Source organism: Drosophila persimilis, unplaced genomic scaffold (genome assembly GCF_003286085.1).
Source record: "Drosophila persimilis strain 14011-0111.01,24,50 unplaced genomic scaffold, DperRS2 tig00000700-arrow-arrow-pilon, whole genome shotgun sequence".
Taxonomy (NCBI): Eukaryota; Metazoa; Arthropoda; class Insecta; order Diptera; family Drosophilidae; genus Drosophila; species Drosophila persimilis.
In genome coordinates this window covers 345,424-367,297 of record NW_020825340.1, presented here as the reverse complement: position 1 = coordinate 367,297, position 21,874 = coordinate 345,424, and the positions used below count along the sequence as shown (strand labels likewise).

The 21,874-nt window shown below is 47.6% G+C and overlaps 2 protein-coding genes across 2 annotated transcripts; both read right to left on the bottom strand.

The window, feature by feature from the left end:
• Positions 1-5,506: 5,506 nt before the first annotated feature.
• Positions 5,507-16,226, bottom strand: LOC6601390 (cadherin-87A). The gene is made up of 8 exons (XM_026992116.1): positions 16,166-16,226; positions 11,603-11,967; positions 10,037-11,534; positions 9,709-9,970; positions 8,022-9,642; positions 7,662-7,964; positions 6,462-7,603; positions 5,507-6,398 (listed from the first exon to the last, which is right to left on the bottom strand). The coding sequence occupies exons 1-8, from the start codon at positions 16,224-16,226 to the stop codon at positions 6,272-6,274; spliced, it is 5,379 nt and encodes a 1,792-aa protein (XP_026847917.1). The 3' UTR covers positions 5,507-6,271.
• Positions 16,227-18,386: 2,160 nt separating this feature from the next.
• LOC6601391 (nuclear receptor coactivator 6) lies at positions 18,387-20,984 on the bottom strand. The gene is made up of 3 exons (XM_026992115.1): positions 20,862-20,984; positions 19,116-20,777; positions 18,387-18,995 (listed from the first exon to the last, which is right to left on the bottom strand). The coding sequence occupies exons 1-3, from the start codon at positions 20,982-20,984 to the stop codon at positions 18,387-18,389; spliced, it is 2,394 nt and encodes a 797-aa protein (XP_026847916.1).
• Positions 20,985-21,874: the final 890 nt, after the last annotated feature.

Genomic DNA, 21,874 nt, shown 5'->3' with positions numbered 1-21,874 from the left:
GAACTCCAGGAAAAGTCAAAAATAGTAGCCAAATCAAACAACCCCGAGAACGGGAGAGGCAGAGAGTCTCTGTATGTGTGCGGATTTGAGATTCCAAACAAAAGACTTAAATTCAAATAAATATTGTATATTGCAGTGCACATAAAATGAATGGTTTTCTGTGTGTGTGCATTGCAGCTTGTTTTTACGAGTATTGTAGGGGGCATTTTTGCGCCCTTACGATTCGACATGGGGTGAGTTCAAGTAGAAACTCGACTGAGGTCGAACAATGGAAGATTGCCCCGTCACCTGCCACAGAATTACAAAACGAATGTACCAACAGCAGCAGCAGTAACAGCAGCAGCAGAGTCATAGGCAGGGGTAGAGTCAGGACCGGCAGTCCTGAAACATGAGCCTGTAGTGGACCTGCATGAATGCCACTCAAATTATTTAGTTGAATGAACCGGCAAGAGTCGAGATACAGGAGAGGAGAACGGGAACTGACTGGCATTTTCCGTTACGAGGCAAGGGTGAACAGGATCCCAAAGATTCCGAAATGGTGGAGAGGAATTCGGTTTCTCAAACTTGTGATTATTTTAACTACTAAGCCGGATCGGACTCGGCGTTTGTCATTTGTGCAGCTTTGTTGGAGGTGTCCGGATTTATCTTTACAATAATCATTATTATGGCTCGACATGGGCTCCGTTCCTCTGTTCTTCTGTTCCGTGCCAGAGCTCGTAACAAAGGCGCAAATACGCAGCGGGTGAGCCAGCTAAGCTGCATTCAATTTCCAGAACTGTCACCGAAGGGATGCGGCTGGGACTGAGGCTGAGTCTACATCTGGGTACGGGCGGGCATCATTAGCGATACGGGGTAGCTATATCTAGATAGCTATCGGCGGATCAATGACGGCATCTTCCCCTGTTCTATGCTAATGCACTGCCGGAGCTGCAAAAACAATTTGGCGATGGCCATAAGGCGATAAGCAAACCAAAATGGAAACAAATTGCCATGGACATGCTAAAAGGAGCAAACACAATAGAATCTTCGAATGCGTCAAGTGCTGGTCCACAGGGTGCGGTTCATGTGCGGTTCCATGGAAGTGCACAAAAGATACATAGATGATGGATAATTTACCCGAGGGCTCGATCTGCAGATATCTAAAAGAAATTCCAAATGGTGCTGAGTTCTATAATACTTTTGAATCATGTTTCTCCATTAAAATGATAGAAGTTTCACACAGTAGATGCGCAAAGAAAATTAAATTTAATATACTTTCTGCATAAAAAACTGTATGTAGAAAAAGGTTCACCAACTGTACAAAAAGAATCTGGTTGAATTTATAGGTTTAACCTTTCTGCTCGCTTTGTCAGGCATGAAATAGGCACAGACCATATATCACGACTTTGCAGAGCGGGACAGGACCTTCTGCAATTTGTCTATTCCCATTTCGCAGATCGAATTTTATTTGGCGAATTGATTGTTTTACGCCTTTTTAGCAAGAAGTTGACACAGATTCTGGATAACCCCTTTGCCTTCGCCTTTGCCTTTTGCACGTGCAAAACTCTGCCTCCAACAACCCTCTCCATATCGTAACCCTTTTTAGCTCTGATCAAACATCAGCATGGAAGATTCGCTCTGGTGCTAGAGCTACACGTTCATTTTTTGGCGGCAAGTTGCTCGACCTTTTTACCCATTCATTGCCCTGCTCGAATTGGTTTATCTGTGAAATCTGTGACGTTCGCCTTTCGGGGTGTATTCGTTACTGTTCCCGAAACACGGTCCTGCGATGATGTCTGTCTGCCCTACCTTTGTCGCTTTTGAGTTGTGTGCTCATCTAACCGAAAAACATTGGATAAACAAACAGCCGTTCGAGTATTTTGTTACACTGAGCAACCCGTACCCGTACCCATGCCCATACCCACACCCATATCCGTACCCTGCACTGGACCTATTTATTTCTCAATAAGTTCGGAGAACCAGCCCGCCCAAGGAAGCCAATCTGTCACATTTGTGTGCATGTTTGGCCCGGCGAGGATAAGCGGGATGGGATGCTCGGTCCTTGGAAACTGAAACTGTAAAATGTTATGCAAGTTCTGATTTTAATCCGATCAGAGCGGTTTTAGTCAAATTTAAGCAGATTTATGTCACATTGTTGAGCCGAAAAGTGGTACACGAGAGAAGGAACACACAAAACAAGAAAATGCTAACACATGTAAATCAAGAATCAAGATAACTATATCGCCCATGTTCCTTTATTAAGCAAATCGAATCGAGATCATGTTCGACAATTGCAACAAATTTGATTTAAGTTGCGGGAAAGGAGGAATAGCTGGGATAGAAATAATTTTAATAGATTCTTGGATATGTAGCAATAATTGTTGTGGAAGGCACATCATCTTGAAGATGGAAAATTATCAACTGTAAAATATTATATAAATTTTTAATATTTGTATATTTCTTCGGAAACAATATTCATCGAATGTTGAGCTTGAATGTTAAATGTTTTTAAGCTGCATTTTTCTGTTTATTAATATTAGGTTGTACGCCAAAGCCCAAGCTCAGTTTATTGGGGAAAGAAATGGCCATGCAATCTATGATGATTTAGAGAGATTTTCTGAATCAGTTTGAATTATTTTCAACCCCAGAGCAGAATCATTTTTTATTCCAGTCACAGAATGAACACAAAATATATGTACATATTCCATTTCCAAATGAATAAACTGTTAGACAAACAATACATTAAACTTTACAACTTCACACCCGCTGCTGTTGTACGAAGTGCATTAGCATGGGATGGTAGTCCTATCCAGCCCCAGTGCAGGGTGGATTCCCTCTTACCGACGGATAACTAGAGGAAGCCCGAACTGGTAGATGGTAGCTGTAGCTGTACCACAAACGATGAGTTGATTGTTATGCAAATGAGCAGGACCAGGACGAAATGCGAGTGCTCAACACCGCGCTCAGAGGCTGAACTGTTCCCGTAGTGGCTGCAGTTCATCAAGTGGTCATAAATTTCTACATAGTTGGGCAGAGACAGAGAGAGAGAGAACTCTATAAGGACGCGCGGAGCTATCTAATTACTATGCAGCGCCATGTGCATAATGAATCTGACATTTCTAATTTATGGTTGATATTTGTTAAGGTTTTTTTCTCTGCTTTGCCGTGAATAAATTGAATCCAAAGGTTGGCCCTAAAATGTCGACACAACAACGGTTTCATGCCTAGTTATTGTTGAGTATAAACAACGGACACGGACTACGGATAATTGAAAGGTGGTTCGGATAATACCTATGCACATAAAGTCCTTTGGCTCCATGGCTGGCGTATGATCTTAAGCTGCCACATCTGTATGGTGCTCTGTGGAGTAAATCCTTTGGTTAGTCCCATTGATCAGCGAATTATACCAAGCTGTCGCTTCTGGATAATTCTACTTCCGGCTTAGGCCGTAAACTCGCGCGAAAATCCCGCAATAATTCTATCATTGTGAGGGCTGACATAAAAAGAAGAAAAGTTGCGAAAAAATTAATAAAAATCCTGACAAAAAATGTTGCAAAAAATTACCCCAAAAATATATATGTATACACGGGCAGCCGAACAAGTAGTTAACTGCAATTACGCAGACCCTGCCAGGGTGAGTCCTAAGTCCCTTTTTATGGCCCCGGCACCTCGCCAAGCGACCGTTATGATTTCCTTTCATTTTCACTTTTAGTTTTTTGATATGCACGCAAGTCTTTTGACTATTTGTTGCACGCCCAGGCACAGGACGGACGGAAAGGGAAATGGCCGGGGGCCTCAGTCATTAATTGTTCGCTTTGTTTGCCAGTCAGCCAGTTAGACATCTGGCCAGCTGCCTGACAGCTCGACAAACACGGACACTAACTGTCAGGGAATTGAATTGAATCTGGGGTAAAAAGTTGATTTGTGCCTCGTGCCACAGCACAGGACACCTGCAGGGCATAGAGGTATCTGAATCTCTGGGTAGTAGATGGAATATGGGGTCTATAAAGAACGCAAGCTGCCAACACTTGCGGATCTCCCACACTCTTAAGCTCTTTGGCGCCGTAACTATCCATCCATCCGATGGAATTAATTGGCGATTACCGAAATGTGGGGGCCTCATGAGTTGGCGCTGTCAATGTTTACTGGGGTTCGCACTGTCACTCGGCTCTGAAGTGTGATTTATGAGGATGGCATCGCCATCGCCATCGCCGTCATCAATCACTGTTCAAGTGGAAGGTGATTTGGCAAAAACAACAATGTGAGCTGCAATGCAGGTTATGCTAATTGTAAAATTTTGCTTTAAATTAAGGAATTGTGCGGGAAACACGTTGAATTACACTCAGTCTCCTTTGCGCTGTGAGGGCTAGCAACAGCAACCCCCCTAAAGGTTTGACCCGACTCGAAAAACACTTGATTCGCTGTCTTGTGCTGTTGATGTTGTTTCGCTTTAAAAAGTTATAAAAATAATTCGATGGATGTGTGGCAGGAACTACCAGCAGCAACCCCCGGAGCCAGCCCAACGGAACAGTACAGTTCATCTTGCACCCTTTGATTTAGTCAGGAATAGGAACAGAAACAGGAACTAGAACCAAGGGCTGGGCCAGCATCATCCCCTGTTCGTTTGCTCTCTCTCGTTGCCAGGGGCTAATGAGCGCCGCACATTAGTTTTAACAATATATATTATTTATGGGTTTTTCCTCGTCCGTCCTCCCTCCATCTGCGGCTCCCTGGCCTTCCCTTCACTTCCCTTTGGCTAGAATGTTTGCTTTGGACGTTACATTTACACTTGCCTGCATAGTGACGCACTTCCTGAATGGATTTGAAATGAGAATTTGCAATTACTATAAGCAGGGCAACTTTAATTGGAATCTGGACAGAGCGTGTCGTTAGCAACTCGAGCAACGATCTGATGGTTCTTGAAAATGTTAAAAAAAAGGGAGCTGGGATAAGGCCAAAGAATGACGGAGCATTTCAGAAGTTTTTAATTACTCAGGCCTTGGCGTCTGGTCAGGATAAATTGCTGGACTATGCTGAAGATTATTTATGGATTATAGTGGGAAGATGGGAGTAAATATAAACATTCCTAGGCAGTAGTACTTCCCAGAAGAATTACTGCACCACGCTGGCTAGAATTTCTCGTCAATAGAAAGAAGAAAAGGTTAATAATACATGTACATATGTGCATACGAAGAGAGAATACAAACAAATCTTTATACCAACATGATATCAAACTAAACCTTATCTCTTTCAATGTCCTCAATGCTTTACTAAGTTTGATGCTATCTCAAAAAGACATCAAGTTGCACCTTTTGAACTTCCCATATTGAAGGGTATGGCCAGCAGCCTGATTGCTTTTAGTGGGGAAAAAATTCATTTGCATATCACTTCACACCTACGTACGAGTATGTAAATCCCAGACCCAGGTACGAGTACTCAATATACCCAACGTCAACGCGGCGGAAGCCTTTGGAAAATAACTAAATGCTCGTGTTTAGCTTTCACATTTTTCGTAGTTAACAGAATTTATTTGCACACATGTTCACATTCGACAAACTACTTAGTTTCGTACGAGTATATAGTACGAGTATAAATATATTTACTTAATAGCAGAAACATATGCATTCTGTTTGAAAATGGGAAATTCAGTTCAATTCGGCCGGCACGCACATGACTAACTCCGACTCTGATGACGACAGGGCCCCATCATCATCATGGGATGGGTGGAGTTCGAGGATTTGAATATGGAACTGGAATTGGTCTGCATTTCGAGTGATATTTATTTTGCACTTGTTCGACATGTTATGGGCAAATATACGATAAGATAAATAGGTTTATATAATGCATTAATGCATTCTATTTCTACCAAAATAAAAAAATAAATAAAAAAAAATCCGCAGATTCGAGGCAAGCGAAATCCGTCCGGGCAAATCAGAGCAGAAAATCGACCCAACCTCGATCCAAATCCGTATTTCCGCGCAAATGACACAAAGAACTGACTCTACTTAGGCTAAGATTTTCAGATGGATAATCGCTAGACTTTATACAGTTTAACCTCTCTTAGTTTATATACGATATGTACGATACATACTAGATCACGCGCATAGTACGCTTAAGCTTATATATGGACTTTTTTGGCATTCCCTCTGCCAATAAAACTCCCGATTCGCAGCTGCCAAAGGTAGATCCCTTCCCATTGGATCTGCGATGTTGCTGGTGCGAAACGGGGCTTAAGTCTTGTGCACTAGTTTACTAGGGACCTGGATCTGACCGTGCAGAAGATAAGCTGCGGCTACAAGGGCCCGTAGATTGGCTCCGAGTAGAGAACGGCGGGCATCGAGTAGCTATATGATGTGGGTGTGTGCTCCGTGGGCGAACGCAAACTCGCTTGCAGACTCCGCTTGCTGTGCCGTTTAAATCTGGGTGGAAGATTGAACCATTAGCATCATCATCACTGCTTCCAGAGAAGATAAATTACTTACTTCTTCTTCAGACAGCAGGCGGTGCACAGGGAAATCAGAGCAGCCAGGCCTATAAGGGCGGCCAAAAAGACCAGCCAGGCCCCCGCCGAGGTTAACATTCCGGCGAAGAGAGCCGCTGCATGGATCCTTCTCACCGAGCACGACTCCACTTCACTGACCCCGAAGGCGGCGTAGATATCGATAAGCTCTTGTCGCAGCTGCTGCGAATTCATCAGCTTCTGCATCTCGCTGAGGGACAGGGCAGCCCCGTTTTTGAACATCTGGAAGCAGGAGCTGGTCGCTGTGAAGTCCAGACTCATATCGGGACGCGTGAAGACTTGGGTGTCGAGGACATGCAGTTCCAGACCCAGTGGCCTCAGCTTCTTCTGCAACTGCTCCTGGAATGGGCGAATGTTGTGCTGGATCTCGTTGGGCGGGCGAGCAAAGACGAACTTCAGCAGGGACTTGTCGCGAATGACGAACACCTTCAGGTGGCTGTGTGCCTGGCGCTTGGGCTTGGCGGAGTTGTTGGCAGCCACCCGCATGAGGAAGTATCCATCCACGTAGTCCAAAAAGGAGCCGCCAGTACGCAGCTCCCCGGTGCGATTGTTCAGGGTGAACAGGTTCTGCAGATTGCCAACGGACAGCTTCCGACTCCGCTTATAGAACTGTGGAACAAAGGTGACGTTCTCGATGGATAGAGAAATGGGCGGCGCCTCGGCATCAGCGTCGCTGGCTCGCAATGTGGTGACAACCGTGTCGATGGGAACGTTGATGCGAATGCCCACGGTGGGATCTTGTTGCTCGAACTGCGGCAGATTGTCGTCGATATCGAGAACCTTAATGGTTACGCGCAATTGCGAGGGATCCTGGCGATCATAGGGATCCCCGATGAACCTGTAACCGGGTTCCCCCAACTTCAAGCATTTGACGGTCAGCGTGAAGGACTCGACAAGCTCTCGATCAATAGGTTGGTTGGTCTTGAGAATGGCCAGGCTATCGTTGGTTCGCTCGATGGTAAAGATCTGTTCGTTGTTGCCCTCAACAATGACATAATCGATGGCGGCATTCTCGCCCATGTCCTCGTCCACGGCAGTGAAGCTACCAACAATGGTGCCAGCCGGTTCTTCCTCACTGACTGACATGACCAAGGGTCCTTCGTCCTGTTGAGAAATCGTTCAGTAAGATACATTTATTCGTATCTCCCTTAAGATTACTTACAGTTTCCCTTGCAAATCGCGGCTCGTGATCATCCACGTCCAGCACAGCAATCTGCAAGATTCGTGTCACCGACTGCTTGGGCTGTCCGTTGTCGCTGACCTCTAGGATGATTTTGTACATATTCTTGGTCTCCCGATCCAGCGATTGCCTTGTCGTTATCAGCCCTGTCTGGGTATCAATGGCGAAGGTCTCGGCATCCGCCGTGTCTGGGAGAATGCGATAGGTTATGGTCCCTGAGGGCGTACTCTCATCGTCCGGATCATTGGCAATCACTTGGAATACTGGCGCTCCAATAACAGCATTCTAAAAAGTATAGGCTGTACTAATATGTCGAAATACACTTCAATAATTGGGTCTTACCTCAGTAACATTAGCCATTTGTCCCACCCGAGGTGCCACAAAAAATGGCACCCCATCGTTGGCACTCACATCGCCGATGAATATCCGCACATCCACATCGGAGGAGAGAGTTGGCTGCTTGGGCAGCTGGCTGCCATTGTCCTGGGCACGGACGATCAAGATGTACGGCTCCGCTCTACCCTTGCCAGTGAGATTACGGCGGGTGGAGAGCAAACCCGTCTGGGGATTGATCTTGAAGAGGCCGTTGGCTTCTCCCTCGTTGACCAACTCGTATCGAACTTCCCCGCCCAGGCCCTCGTCGGCATCCAGAGCCTCCAGTTGAAGAACGAACGAGTCGATCTGAGCATTCTCCGGAATGACTGTGCTGTACTTCTTTTGGGTGAACACCGGGGCATTGTCATTGACGTCTAGGACATCGATCAGCAGGTCCACGACACTCTGCTTAGCATCTGTGGGCTTGCCCGGCGAGTCCTCGGCCTTCACCTGGAGACGAATGTGTGGAGTCCTCTCCCGATCGATGGTCTGGTCGCGAGCCACGACCACCTCACCGGTGATGTTGTTGATCTCGAAGAGCATGGCGTGCTCGCCCTGCAGCGAGTAGATGATCTTGTGATAGCCCAGACGCTCATCCCTTGCATTCAGTACGGCATCCTTGTCCACCGCCCTCACATGCACCACCCTCTCCGGGTGCATCCGGTTCTCGATGATTGTGGCACGGTAGGAGCTCTGCTCGAAACGCGGACTGTTGTCGTTCACATTCTCCACGGTGATGTTAAGGCGACTGATGGTACTGCGTTGGCGATCCGCACTGCTGGCCCGCACCTGGAGCTCGAACTCCGGACCGTTGCCCGTCTCCGCCAAAACCTCGTAGTCAAGGCGCTTTTTCAGGATGACCTCGCCGGTGCGCTCTGATATCTGGAAGTAGTCCACCTGTTTGGGTTCGATCAGTTCAAAGCTTGTTATGGGTTGCCGGGTCACGGGATCCTCGGCCTGCAGAATGAACAGGGCACTGGCGATGGGCATCTCTTCCTTGATCTTGATGTCTATCACGGGTCGGGAACTGCTCCAACTGGGGTTCTTGAATACTGGGTTGGTGTCCTGGAAGGACTGCACATAGACAGTCACCTCGGTGCTGTCCACCTGTCCCTCGGGGTCCACCTCTGCATTCAGATCTCGCACTTGCACGGTAAAGATGATAATGGCTGCCACATCGTGGCGCAGCGAGCTGTTCACAAAGATCTCCCCACTCTGGCTGTCGATTCGGAAGGCCTCCTGCACCCGGTAGCTGCTGCGGTTGGTGATGCTGACACCAGCCTTGGTGGTGGCCTTCACCGGACCCAGCAGACTGTACTCCAGGCGTGAATTGAGGTCTTTGTCAATGGCCTTCACCCGCAGAACGCTCTCCCCAATGGCCGTTCTCTCGGATACGTAAGCGGCGTAGCTGGCCTGCTCGAACTTCGGCCTTTCGTCGTTTATGTCCTTTACATTCACATATACGGTGCTGGTGGCAGTTTCGGGGATGGGTGTACCCGAGTCCACGGCATTCACGATGATCTCAAAGCTATTCATATTCGAATCGCGATCGATGTGGGCCTGCGTTGAGACTGTGATTACACCGGATCTACAAAAAAGAAGACATTCATTAATTAAAACTCAAGCAGTTAATGGATCCAAAACCTTTACTTACTCTTCATCAATCTCGAAGTTATCATTGGCTCCCACTATCCTATATCGCAGCAGGCTGTCCAAGCCATCGGGATCGTGAGCAGAGACAGAAGTCACATTATAGCCTGGTGCGGCATTCTCCGGAATGGAAACCCGATAGCTGGGCGGCCCTATGATGGGCAGATTCTCCATATTTTGGAAGTGTCCCCTGAAAATGGGACGCTGATTGCCAGAGATGCCCACTCGAACCAAGACACGAGTGGTGTTTGACAAAGGCGGAACACCTTAAGAGACAAAATGTACACTAACATTAACCTTTCCAAGTAAGGGGAGTTTTTCCCGAAGCTTACCAAAATCTGTTGCAGAAACCGTCAGCTCGTACTCTCCACGCTCTGTGTCCATGGATCGGGCGGCCTTTTGGATGACTATCTCTCCGGTATCCGGTTCGATGCGGAAGACATTCCCCGCTATGCTATTCTCCGAGACTATGCCATAAGTCACCCGTCCATTGCCCTGGGTGGGACCATCCGAATCATGGGCACGGACGAAGAACTGAGGCTCAAAGATGGCCGCTCCTTCGCGGATAGTGCGACTGTACTCCTTGTGTTCGAAATTTGGATGGTTGTCGTTGACATCGACAACGCCGACGAAGAGATTGGCATTCGACTCTCGACCACCGCCGTCGATGGCCACAACGGTCAGACTGTAGCTGCTCTGTTTCTCGTAGTCCAGCTGACGTTGTAGGTAGAGGCCGCCCGTCTCAGGGTCCACGTTGAAGTTGTCGGCCCCAAAGCCCTTGAGCACATACCGAACGTGTCCGAACTCCCCGGAATCTGAATCAGTGGCCTTTACATGACCAATGAGGTAATCTGTGGCCAGGTTCTCGGCAGCGGTGAAACGATATGTGGGCTGATCGAATACTGGGGCGTTATCGTTGGCATCCAGCAGGTGAATCTCCACACGAGCCTTTGCCTTCTGCACGCCCTTCACCAGGGCCACTAAATCGAATTCGAATTTGCGGTACGACGGATCGGGGACATCGTAATCTAAGCGACTAGCATCTAAGACTTTGACCACGACTGGGACTCGACCCTGAGCCTCGGTGGGTGAGATGGCAAACACGGCGTCTGAATTGGCGACGTTCCGCAGGGCCAGCTGGTAACGACTGTTCTCCCCCATGTCCCGGTCATCGACGAATATCGAGAGACCGGGCAGTGGCATACCGTTGGCAAGATTCTCGGCAATCGAGACGTTAAAGTGGGTGGCGCTAAACGTGGGCTGGTGATCGTCGACATCCGTTACCACGATAGTGACTCTCGTTATCGAGTGCTCGGCGGGAATGGCTCCGTCAATCAGTTCCGTAGCACGAATGGAGAACACGTAGACCCCTCCGTTCTGCAGAATCTCCGCATTCTCGCGATCCAGTGGCTCCGAAGTGGTCTGCAGAACGGCGGTACCTTCCCTGGGATCCCCGAAGGGCACTAACTCAAAGTGACCGAATGACTCATCCTCCAGCGAAAGGAATATTTCCCTGGGTATGCCCACGTCCCCATCTATGGCCTTGACGGTCAGAATGCTGACTCCGGCTGGTGTGTTCTCCGGGACCGTGGCGGAGTAGGGGGCATTGGTGAAGACAGGCGGCTGATCCTGAATGTCGATCACATTAATGGAAATGGTGGCCAAAGAGGAGAGGCGGTTCTCGTGCGCGCTGTCCGAGGCCGAGATGGTCATAATGTACGATGGACGACTCTCAAAGTCCAGCGGCTGCTTCAAAGCCACTCGAGCGGTGTAGTTCCCGTCGGAGAGTTTCACTGCACGCACTGCAAAGATGTCGCAGATGTCGTTATCCTGGATTGGGAATAGGCAGAGAAGCTGTCAAAGAAATGTGCCGAAAGAAATAATTCTTTATCACTCACCTCGACACAATTAAGCTGCACCTCAGCGTTGATTCCCTCATCGCGATCCACCACTATGATTGCGGGCTTCACGCTTAGCTCATCTCCTACTGGCAAGGATTCGCTGACGCTGGCAGTGTAGGGTCTTCCGATGAACGTGGGCTGATTGTCGTTGTAGTCCCGCACGGGTATCTCGCGACGTTGAGACACAGTGTTGGGCTCTGTGCCATAGACGCCCTCATCAGTGATGCTGATGATCACCTCGACAGTATCTTGGGTCTCCCGATCCAGTTCCTGCCGCAGCCGCACCACGCCCGTCTCCCGGTCCACCGAAAAGACTGGCCCACTTATGCTGTACTTGAGGCGGCCTCCCTCCGGGTCGGTGCCTGTGTGAGAGAGTGGGCCGGGAAAAAGTGCAACAAATTAGTTGTAGACTAAAGCGGTTTGTCGGTTTGTCGGTCTGCTGGTCGTCTATCCCACAGTTTGACACGCTCATTGCTTTAATTACGAGTTATCCGAGCCAGGCTGTCACTTTGTGGAAGTCGTTCAGTAGTGCTACTGCCCGACTTCCCGACTCACCGGGGGCTTATGTAAAAGCGTGTGAAAAATGCTAATTTAGTTCCCACAACCTCCTTCGCCTTCTGTTTCTAGTCGAATGCGTTCGTTGTGCCCTGTGCCGGTAAAATAGGGCCAACTAACAAGTTGGGGTCGGGTCGGGTGTTGGGAGTTGGCAGTCGGTAAGTAGTCGGGGCTGTGTCTACCTCTAAGTGGATTGTGTCATTCACCTGGCAATTTCTCTTTCTCTTTGCTCCAGTCTAATAGCAGGAAATATATGTACATCCAAAAAAAATATAAATACCAAAGCCAGATCTCAGCTTAAGGGCACCACGAAATTACTTTAGAAATTCTTTCAGAGCAATGATGGAGGGAAAAATAACTGGAGAGAAATGAAATGAACCCAGAAAAGCTTACAAAGAAAAACAGACCATTAAGCGGTCGGGAAAACTGCTTTTGGCACTGCTGCCTGCCATGGAGCTAGACAGATTTTTCAAGTTTGCTTTATCCATTCAGCGGGCACTCCGGGAGTGGGGGATCTAAGAGTTGTTGGGTATATGTATGTATATGGGAGCGGGTCTTGCGCGCACCGACAATTGCAGCACGACCAGAAAGACACGACTCAAAAGCGGGAAGCAAACAGACAACCACGGCAACCGCTCCTCCAGCTTTACGAGCGCTACACCCAAAACATACCGACTGCGGTCGCCAACCCGGTACGCGCTGCATTCCCGTTCCCCTCTTCAATCGCCATTGCTATGATCGCTGCTTGTATCCCCCTCTCTGCAGGCCGCACTATCACTGGTTCCCCTTGCATTGGCGCGTGAGTGACCGTTTCAACTTTTCAAACTTATATTTCGGGTTTACACATATTCATACCCTGTAGATGGAGGAGGATGGGGTGTATTGATTAAAATGAAATTAATGCGAATATTTAAGAATGCAGAACTTTAGGAAACGAGAAGATATCATTTCCGAAAGAAATAAAAAATGAAGACCACAGTAAATTACGAAACCAATTTCTTTACTTCACTGTACTTCATTTTCAACGCTTTTTCGGTGCGATATAAAACACTTATAAAGATTTTAAAGAAGATAACGATCACCAGAGTAATGTGTAAGTGAGCGGGTCAAAGTTACAACTCTTTGTTTCACTCGCTCGCCATTTATTTGTGTTTATAGCAATGGGATAAGGGAAAAAGATAAGCAAGGCATAATTGAAGCAATCTATTTTTAATGTAGTATTTGCAACAACATTTAGTTTTTGAAATTATTTTGAATTAAAATTTAACTTTAATTTCCACTAATTTTATTGTCAGTTTTTCTTCAACGTGGAGAGATCTCTCTCTCTACCTATTTATTTATGAAAATATAATCTTATCATGAAATATAAGTTTTATGTAGGATATTTTTTAGTCAAGTCACGCTTTGCCAGCCCGTTCTTACTTGTTTTCTCTTCTCTTTAGGAATTCTGTTGCTCGTACATATGTACACATGAGTTACAAAAGTTTTGGTAAGACTTTTTGGGGGAAAATTGGAAAAGATGAATGAACACTGTAATTGCGGGTACGTGCGAGATGTGGAAAAGCTTTTCTTCTTTTCACTTGTTCCATCCCAGTTATCCGATCGTTGCTCGGCGGGGGAGGATGTGTCTGTAATTGTTGTGGTAGTTACTCTTGCTGTTGATGCGGCAGAAATAATTTGTGATTTCACGCTTCGCGAAGCGTATTTGTTAATATTTGGCTCTCTATTACACACTGAATATGTTGTTTTTTCAGTTGGATAAAATGAGAAAAACGCCCAATGCACCCGCCATGAGCCAACATTCGGACAATTATTCGTTTGGTTAGCCCCTCCATTCATATGGTATTCGGAATGTGTAATTAAGTACCCATTTTAAATAAATCTTAAGACAAAACTGAAAGGAATTGCTGCGTTAATCTAAAGGTTCATGAAAACCGATTGAATATTCGATTTTAATTAGTCCAAGATATAATTGTAATCGGGATCCATAAACCAGATGCAGTTTCAGAACTCTCGAATAAGGAACCTATACATATCGATTGTAGATTCCCAGGGAATAATGAAGTTATGCAATTGTGGTGATATTCGGCATGGATTTCCCATCTGGAGTTATGAACCAGATGCAGTTGGACAATTGCTTCCTGGCTCACAGTTTAGGCAAAGCAATTTTCTTATGGCCTGGCCAGTTTTTTTCAATTGAGCTTTCAAGTGTTTGACTATGTGTTTTTATGCCTGGCACTTTTGATTTCAAACGCAACAAACGTGTTTTGTATCTCACGGATGCTGCTTGCAAAACGAACCTGCTGAGAGGCCGCTCACCCAGTCGCAGTCGCAGTCGCAGAGGCAGTCTCAGTTACAGTTACAGCAACAACCCGGCCAGGCCAAGGCGATTTGGCACACGCTCAGCAGCCAGCCCCCAAACAACCAGTTAAGACAATGCTCCATCTGATTATGAAGTTGGCGCGCCTGATGAAGTTGCAGTGGCATCAAATTGCAGGCCTCTCCATGTCTATGCATCGCATCTGTAACTGGGGACTGGGCCTCTGTGTTAGGGTGTCAACTGTGGAGCAGTGGAGCAGGTGCACCAGAGCAAACAAGATCTGCTCAGTGGGTTGCTTGTTAAATAATCATTTTTGAGGGAGTGACGGTGACAGGCCTCCCCTATGCTGATTGAGACAAGATTGCCATTTGATTGCTCTCGACTCTCGATTGATTGGCACTCTCGATCGGGGTAAAAGTGTAAAGTGTTCTAAAGCAAAAGCGAGACTATCTAATGACGGCACCCATTACAATAATCATCATTACCGGATCTCTGGATCTGGCTCTGTTGCTACGCACAAACGTGTTCAAATGCATTTCCGCATGTCAACCTATCAGATACACATGTATCTTTGTTTGTTTTTGTTTGTTAATTGATTACCAAACTGCATTCTTGGACGATTGCTGGCGAATGCTAACCCCAAAAGCCAGAAACAGAGAAACAGCTGCCAGTGTCTGTGGTTTATCGCACATTCTGCCAGATCAGAGAATGCATTTTTTACTGCACTCACATTGTGTAATCGTATGTATATACATATATGAATATGCTCATATCTGAGGCCGATATGCTGTAAACGTGCTGCTACCATAATAATAATCCAATACCCCGCACAAGGTTGCCTCAAAGTAGGTGGCGTTGTGGTCAGAGCCAACCCAAAAAAAAACTCCTAGCCAAGAAATGAAAGTCAGCACGGGTAATTTGAGGTATGTCCAAAAGCCAAATTACAAAATTATTATACACTTAAAAAGCCAGCGGAGAGGGAGTATGTGTTCGAATCGAAGCGGGGATACCCTTTAAAGAAGTTCTTGCTACTGAAAAATATGTGTGCAGAAAGCATGGTTTGATTCACTATCTGATTCTAGCAGATTCAATGCGGGAGATTCCTTTATGATACTACACTTCTAATAGTTTTAACAGAATTTAATAAAAACTGACTATATCTCAGATATTTCTTCGTTGTATGATCATTTCTGAACCTAATATTCTGGGCATAGCATTGTTAAGATGTGATTGCACTTTGTCTATTGAACTCCAAGCGCCCGCCTCTAAAGATTACATTCTTTAGCACTCAGTTAATAATTAATCAAATGCTCTACCATACCCAGGGCCTACCATCTCATGGTGCTAGTGGGGCTTTATATTTTCAATAACAAAAAACTGTTTCCAGTGAAAGGCATCGCATCTCAGCAAACTGCGTGGGAACTGGGCTATTGTTGAACATTGTCTCAGTGCTGCAATGAAAGCCATGTAGCAATTTCGTATAAAATTATGAAACGTGAAAATGGGTCTTTCCTGGCTCATCGTGCTACTAATTTTAATAAAATGCAGACTATTCCAGTGCCCCAGATCTCGCACAAAGCCCGCGAAAAGAAATTCTGGATTTACGGACAATGCTACAGCAATAAAAAATGGGTCTGGAACTTGTTTTGGTGTAGCACCGACAAATTTGAGATGGCAGTACTTACCTTTCAGCTGGTAAATGGGACTTCCGACTGGCGTGTTCTCCGACAGGCTGAAGCGGGACATATCTCCTGTTCCGGGCACAAATTGCGGCGGATGATTCAGCAGCTGGGCCATAGTGGAGCTCAGCAGCATCAGGGGCAATAGCAGCAGGGGCAGCCCCAGCGGCAACATGTTGCCGTTGCTAATTTCAATGCCGTTAGGTATCTGTATCCGTTAGCTCGCCGAGATTTCGTGGCTGTTTACTCTAGTATTTGGCACATAGATTTTATAGCTCGACACAGCTTCGATTTGACTCCGCTCGTAGCTCGTTCTAGGGGCCTGTGGCTCGTACTGCTGGCTGTCAGAAAATGCAAACCAAATTTCTCGTCATTTACTTGGACCGAAACAATAACTTTTTCAATGTTAGCTGCAACACCCGCCCCCAGTTGGCCTTGTCGGCACAATGGTACGAATAATGGAGTGGCAATAGCAGAGATCTTGCTGGAATCTAGCTGAGTCTGCTGTTTTAGTTTGCTAATCGCAGCCTTGCCGTTTGAACTTTGCCAGCGGCAGTGTGGCTACAGCTTTCAATACATTTGCCGATGCGCAAAAAAGTGAACAAGACCATTTTCTAGTCCAGAAGCTGAACAAGAGCTGAAAGCCGCTGCGGGAGCGGACAGAAAATTTCACTTTATGCACATGTGAAAAGTAGCACATGATGATGAGGCGACGGCTGCTGCTGCTGCTGGCTGGGAGTTCCGATCATTGGGCACTTCTTGGCGATTGGCAAACGGCGCGATGATGGCTTTCTTCGCTGGCACACACATACCAGTTCGCAGGCACACACACATCACGGACGGACAAACACACAACAGACAGGCGGGGAAAGCAGAGGGACCGACGGCGGAAAAGCAAACTAAAGAAGAAAAGAAGGCTAGCTTCGGGGCCGAATATTTAGGTACCCTTGCAGATCCGTTGCGGATGGTATAGATATTCGATTTTAGACATGGATATATCGATACAACATACGGCTGTTGATGATTATCCATTACACACATTTCGCAGGCTATGTATACAGTCTTCTGGTCAAAATCATACTACCATCGGCAAGGTTATTAAAATCGGAAATGTCCAAAAGCAGCCAAGAAACCGAACGCAGAAAACACACACACAGACTCGTTGCTATAATCCGCAGACCTGAGCCATAGTATAGTCCATGTAGTAGGTATAGGAATACACATATCTACGAGTTCTCGTTTTGGGCAAAAAAGAACAACAAAGAGAGGGAGATACCCCGAGAGATAGAGAGAGAGAGAGAGAGAGAGAGAGTGAGTGAGTGAGATGGAGCGAAAAAATGCCTTTCTCAGGAAGCAGACCGCTCCTCTGCAAAATGCAAATGTAAAATCCTCAGATCTGTAGTTCTGACTGAAGTGCAATTAGCCTGGGCAAAGCCAGAAAGTACCCTCAGACAATAATTAACACTAATGCCCATTTAAGTCCAGCCATTTCACATTATATTTTGGCTTCGTTTCGCTTTTGGCCAACAACGCACGCAAAAAAACACACACTCTTAAAACGGCGAATGGATGACGCTAAGGTCCGAAACTTGATCTTGGCCAGGCCGCTAGCGACTTCTTGTTTTTGCCGTTTTGTATGTTTTTGTATCTTGTATCTGGTGTCTCACTCACGGACGGCGGAATTCGAGTTCGAAGCGCGGCAACGTCTGGACGGAGCGACGCCTGTTTACCTTCTGTCTGGTAGGTGACTCTTACCTGTTGCTGTGGTGCTGCCGCCTCGCCCGTTCTTGGCTCTCAGCTGCTGCCGAGTACTGGTTTCTTGTTGTTGCCGGCTGGCTTTGGTTTGTGTCCCATTTCGCAAAACGATTGGCAATGGAATGCCTAAGCCGGGAAAAACCTAATAGTACTTTTGGGCTTACACAGAAAATGCGCTGCATACTTTTAGGCATATAGGGAACACGAATCACGCCCTCCGGTTTCAGCGGCGCACTGCTTGAACCAAAGCTTCAGGTTTAGTAAAATACCTGCTTGCAGGCTCATTTAAAGAAAAAAGAACCAAGCCTTCAGGTTTCAGCAAGGCACTATTGTTTTGTTCAATGGTTGAGTCGATGAATGCCCTCATACTATTTTTGTTGAATATGTTTGTAATAGAAACCATTTATAATGATTTAACTTCTACACTAACTGAAGAATAAAAAAAAAGTGATACAGCTAATACAGTTAATGGTTAGAGGGCATCGTCCACGTGGAATTGTATCAGATCCTCGACGGGAAAGCGGAAGAGAGATGCTGTCTGTGCCTCGGCCGCCAGTTGCTCGATATTAGCATTCTTTTGGTACCGAAAGTGCTCATCCATAGGGTGATGACCCTGCGCCCTTTGGTGGCGATGATCGGTCCGGTGGCTGACAAGAGAGGCTGGATGTGGCGCCTCTGGCAAGTCGGCGGCCACAATCGGATGCTCGAAGTCGATGAGGGGCATGTGGTCGCTGCGAGAGATGGAACTGGAGCGATTCACTTGCGGTTGATGATGCTGCTGGGTTTGATTAAGAGATATCTGCTGAGACGGCTGCTGTTGCTGATGATGGTGTTGCGGATGAGTGGCTGCCGGTGTTGCAGAGCCATTGCCTGCCTGACGCGGCTCGATGGGGCTCGGGGGATTGGGTGGGGGCAGATCACTCGAGTAGATCGTGTTCCGATTCAAGTTGTTGTTGTAAAACGGATTCGTGGAAGCGCGTATTGTCGCCGTGGGCTTCTGCTTGGGAAAGACATTCAGATGGAGCATAATGGGGCTCGTCTGAGACTCTATAGACTGAGACTCCATCGCCTGACCCTGTCCCTGAACTTGACCCAGAGCCTGAACGTGAGCCAAGCCCTGACCTTGTGGATAGCCATGGCTGTGGCCCTGCCAATGACTCTGGCCCTGATTTTGTCCTTGCGCCAGGCTATGTCCATAAACCGGACCATGTCCATAGATGGCCTCATCGGGATGCACGCTCTTGGGAGGCGGAAATTTGTGGGCCTGAGACTGATAGAGAGCTTGCTGCTGGCTAAGTCGCGGGGCCTGGTCGGGGAAGGATATTTGCATATGGCCTGGATGGGGCGCCTGGGTGGGGAATTTGAATGGCGTCTGGTAGACGCCGGGACCCAGATGTTGGTAGGCGGCGGCCGTGGTTCCAGTCAGTGCTGCCGGCGAAGGCATCGCGTACTCCTGCTGGAAAGGATTGCGGAGTACTGAGGCGGGACGCGAGGGAGGCATCACCGGATAGATGTCCAGATTCAGCTTGAAGGGAATGCGCTTATGCAGCGGCTGTCGTGTGGCATTTAGGCCGAGCACTGGCTGTGGCAGGTGCTGGCCAAAAGGATCGGCCACGTAGTGCTGCTGACTGCCGTGCTCCAGCAGGAGATTGTGGTTGCCCTGGGTCAACTGTTGCTGCTGCTGCTGGTGCTGCTGGTTCTGGTGCTTTTTCTTATTCTTCTTCTTGGACACGTTCTTGTTGGGGGTTAGCTGCTGCATGGCCAGCAAATTGATGTCCTGCGGCGAGCGTGGCTTGTACGGATACAACTGATCAATGGCCACGCGCTGGTGGGACATCACTCCCGGGCCGTACCACTGCATGGGCATTGGCATGGCCATCGGCATGGACATGGACATCGACATGGGCATTGGCATTGGCATTGGCATGTGGCCCATTGATATAGGCAATGGGATGCTGAACTGCATCTGCTTCTTGTTCCGCTTGCTGCGAAAAAAGTTCCCGATACCGCTGCTCTTAAGGTTCTTGAAGCTTCCAGCAATATGGAGGCCCGTGGGCATCATCACCATCGGTGGCAGCTTGCTTGGACCCAACCCATTTATGTGTAGGTGTTGCAGGATGTCCTGGATGTTGTTCACCTCTGGCCGCGGGCGTTGCTCCTTCTCCGCCTCGCCCTTGGTGAACTGTTCGGGCATGGGACCGTCGTAGGGAAAGTGGAAGGGTTTCGGCTTAAAGTCTTCCCGCATCGCCAGAGTGCCCGGCGTCTCGGAATAGTGGCGCCTCAGCAGGGACGTTGAGGGCGGCGGCGGTGGAGAGCCGGACATCTGGGGGTGGTGCGTGTCCTGGGTGGCTAGGCGAGGCGGGCGGGGCATCTGATCGCGCAGCACGCCACGAAGAGGTGTCATGGTGGCTGATCGCTTGGGCAGGCGCTCGTAGACATGCCCATCGTCAACATCGTTGCCCGAGGTGGCGTGTGGGGGCCGTCTCGCTTTCGTGCGCCATGTTCCGTAGATGGGCGCAGGGGCGGGTGCGCCGTGGTCGGCACGCTCCAATAAGTAGGCGGTTTCGCCAACAGCTCCCGTGGCATGCATCTGTTGCAGATGCAGCTGCAACTGCTGCTGCTGTTGCCGTAGATACTCTTGCTGCTGCTCGTGCTGCAGTTGCTGTAACTTGGCACGCATCTTCTCGATGTCGCTGCTGCTTTGGATCTGGCTCTGGTTCTGATTCAGGCCCAGGCTCTGGGTCTCCCTGTCGCTGGGTGTCGTCTCTGCTGTGGACTCAATGTCGTTGAGTGGTTGCAGTGGTTGTTGCTGGTGTTGATACAGAGCTGCTGTGGAGGCGACCTTAACTACCATGAGAGACATCTGCAAGAAATAAAAGCAAATCTCGATTGCCAAATCCTATACATACTCCCACCGGAAGAACAGAAGAACCCAAAATTTACATACAATTGTGTGGACGAATAACAGGCCCATAATCCAGTGACTGCCCCTGGTTGTGGCTAGAAGAATGCCAGGACTCTGCCGCGTTCTATACTCGTTATCTCCTGTTGGGGCTGGCTGCATGGACATCTTTCCGGACTCTGGTGGCTGCTGCTCGAACCGCTCGGCTTGCCTATCGCTCTGTGAATGTGGGCACCTGGCGCGACTTCTGCCTCATCGCGGATCGCAACGACGACTGTCTGCAGTTGGGCGCTAGCAGCGCCTAAAAAGTTGCCGCAGATATAGATATATAAATATCAGCGAGTGGCGACCGCTTAATTAGAAAGTTTAATAGAGTTTGCGCCTGCGAAAGCAAAATACTTGCACAAGTACACAAATAAATTAATTGCTGAGGCGCCTTCGTGCTGCCGGCATGTGCAAAAGAAAGAGATATTAAAAAACGCATTGACCATGAAACGCTCAAGATCGCAGCGAAATGACTAGAAATCCAAGTTGACTGCTAAACAATCCGAAGTGCTCATGCCCTGACGGATAGGAATCTCCATTTTGCAGTTGCTCATGGATTCCTAAAGAGCAAGACCTCGAAGGGGAGGAGATCTTTACCCAATGCCGTGATAAGAGTAAGTTTAAATTATACATTGGGTATACAAAGAGACGCTCATTTCTGTCAGAAAACTAAAACCAAATAAAAGAGGATACAAGAAGGCACATCAGCCAAGTATAGTGTATGGAACAAACATCCAACAAAGTCGTAGAGGCCAACATTTTCGAAACCCTCCATAGATGTAAAGCTAACAAGACCACGAGATCTCCCGGACATGATCTGGGCTCATTTCCCGTTGTCCAATTGATGGGATGGAAGAGAAAATGCGTGGAAATATTCGAAAATCTTATTTTATTGTTCAGGTTTTCAGCAATCCGAATAAAGGTTTATTTAATCGTAATATAGAGCTATATAGTCTTGAGCTTGTGTGCTTGTCTGTTATAGGCAACAGACAGACACACGTCGATCGATAGCG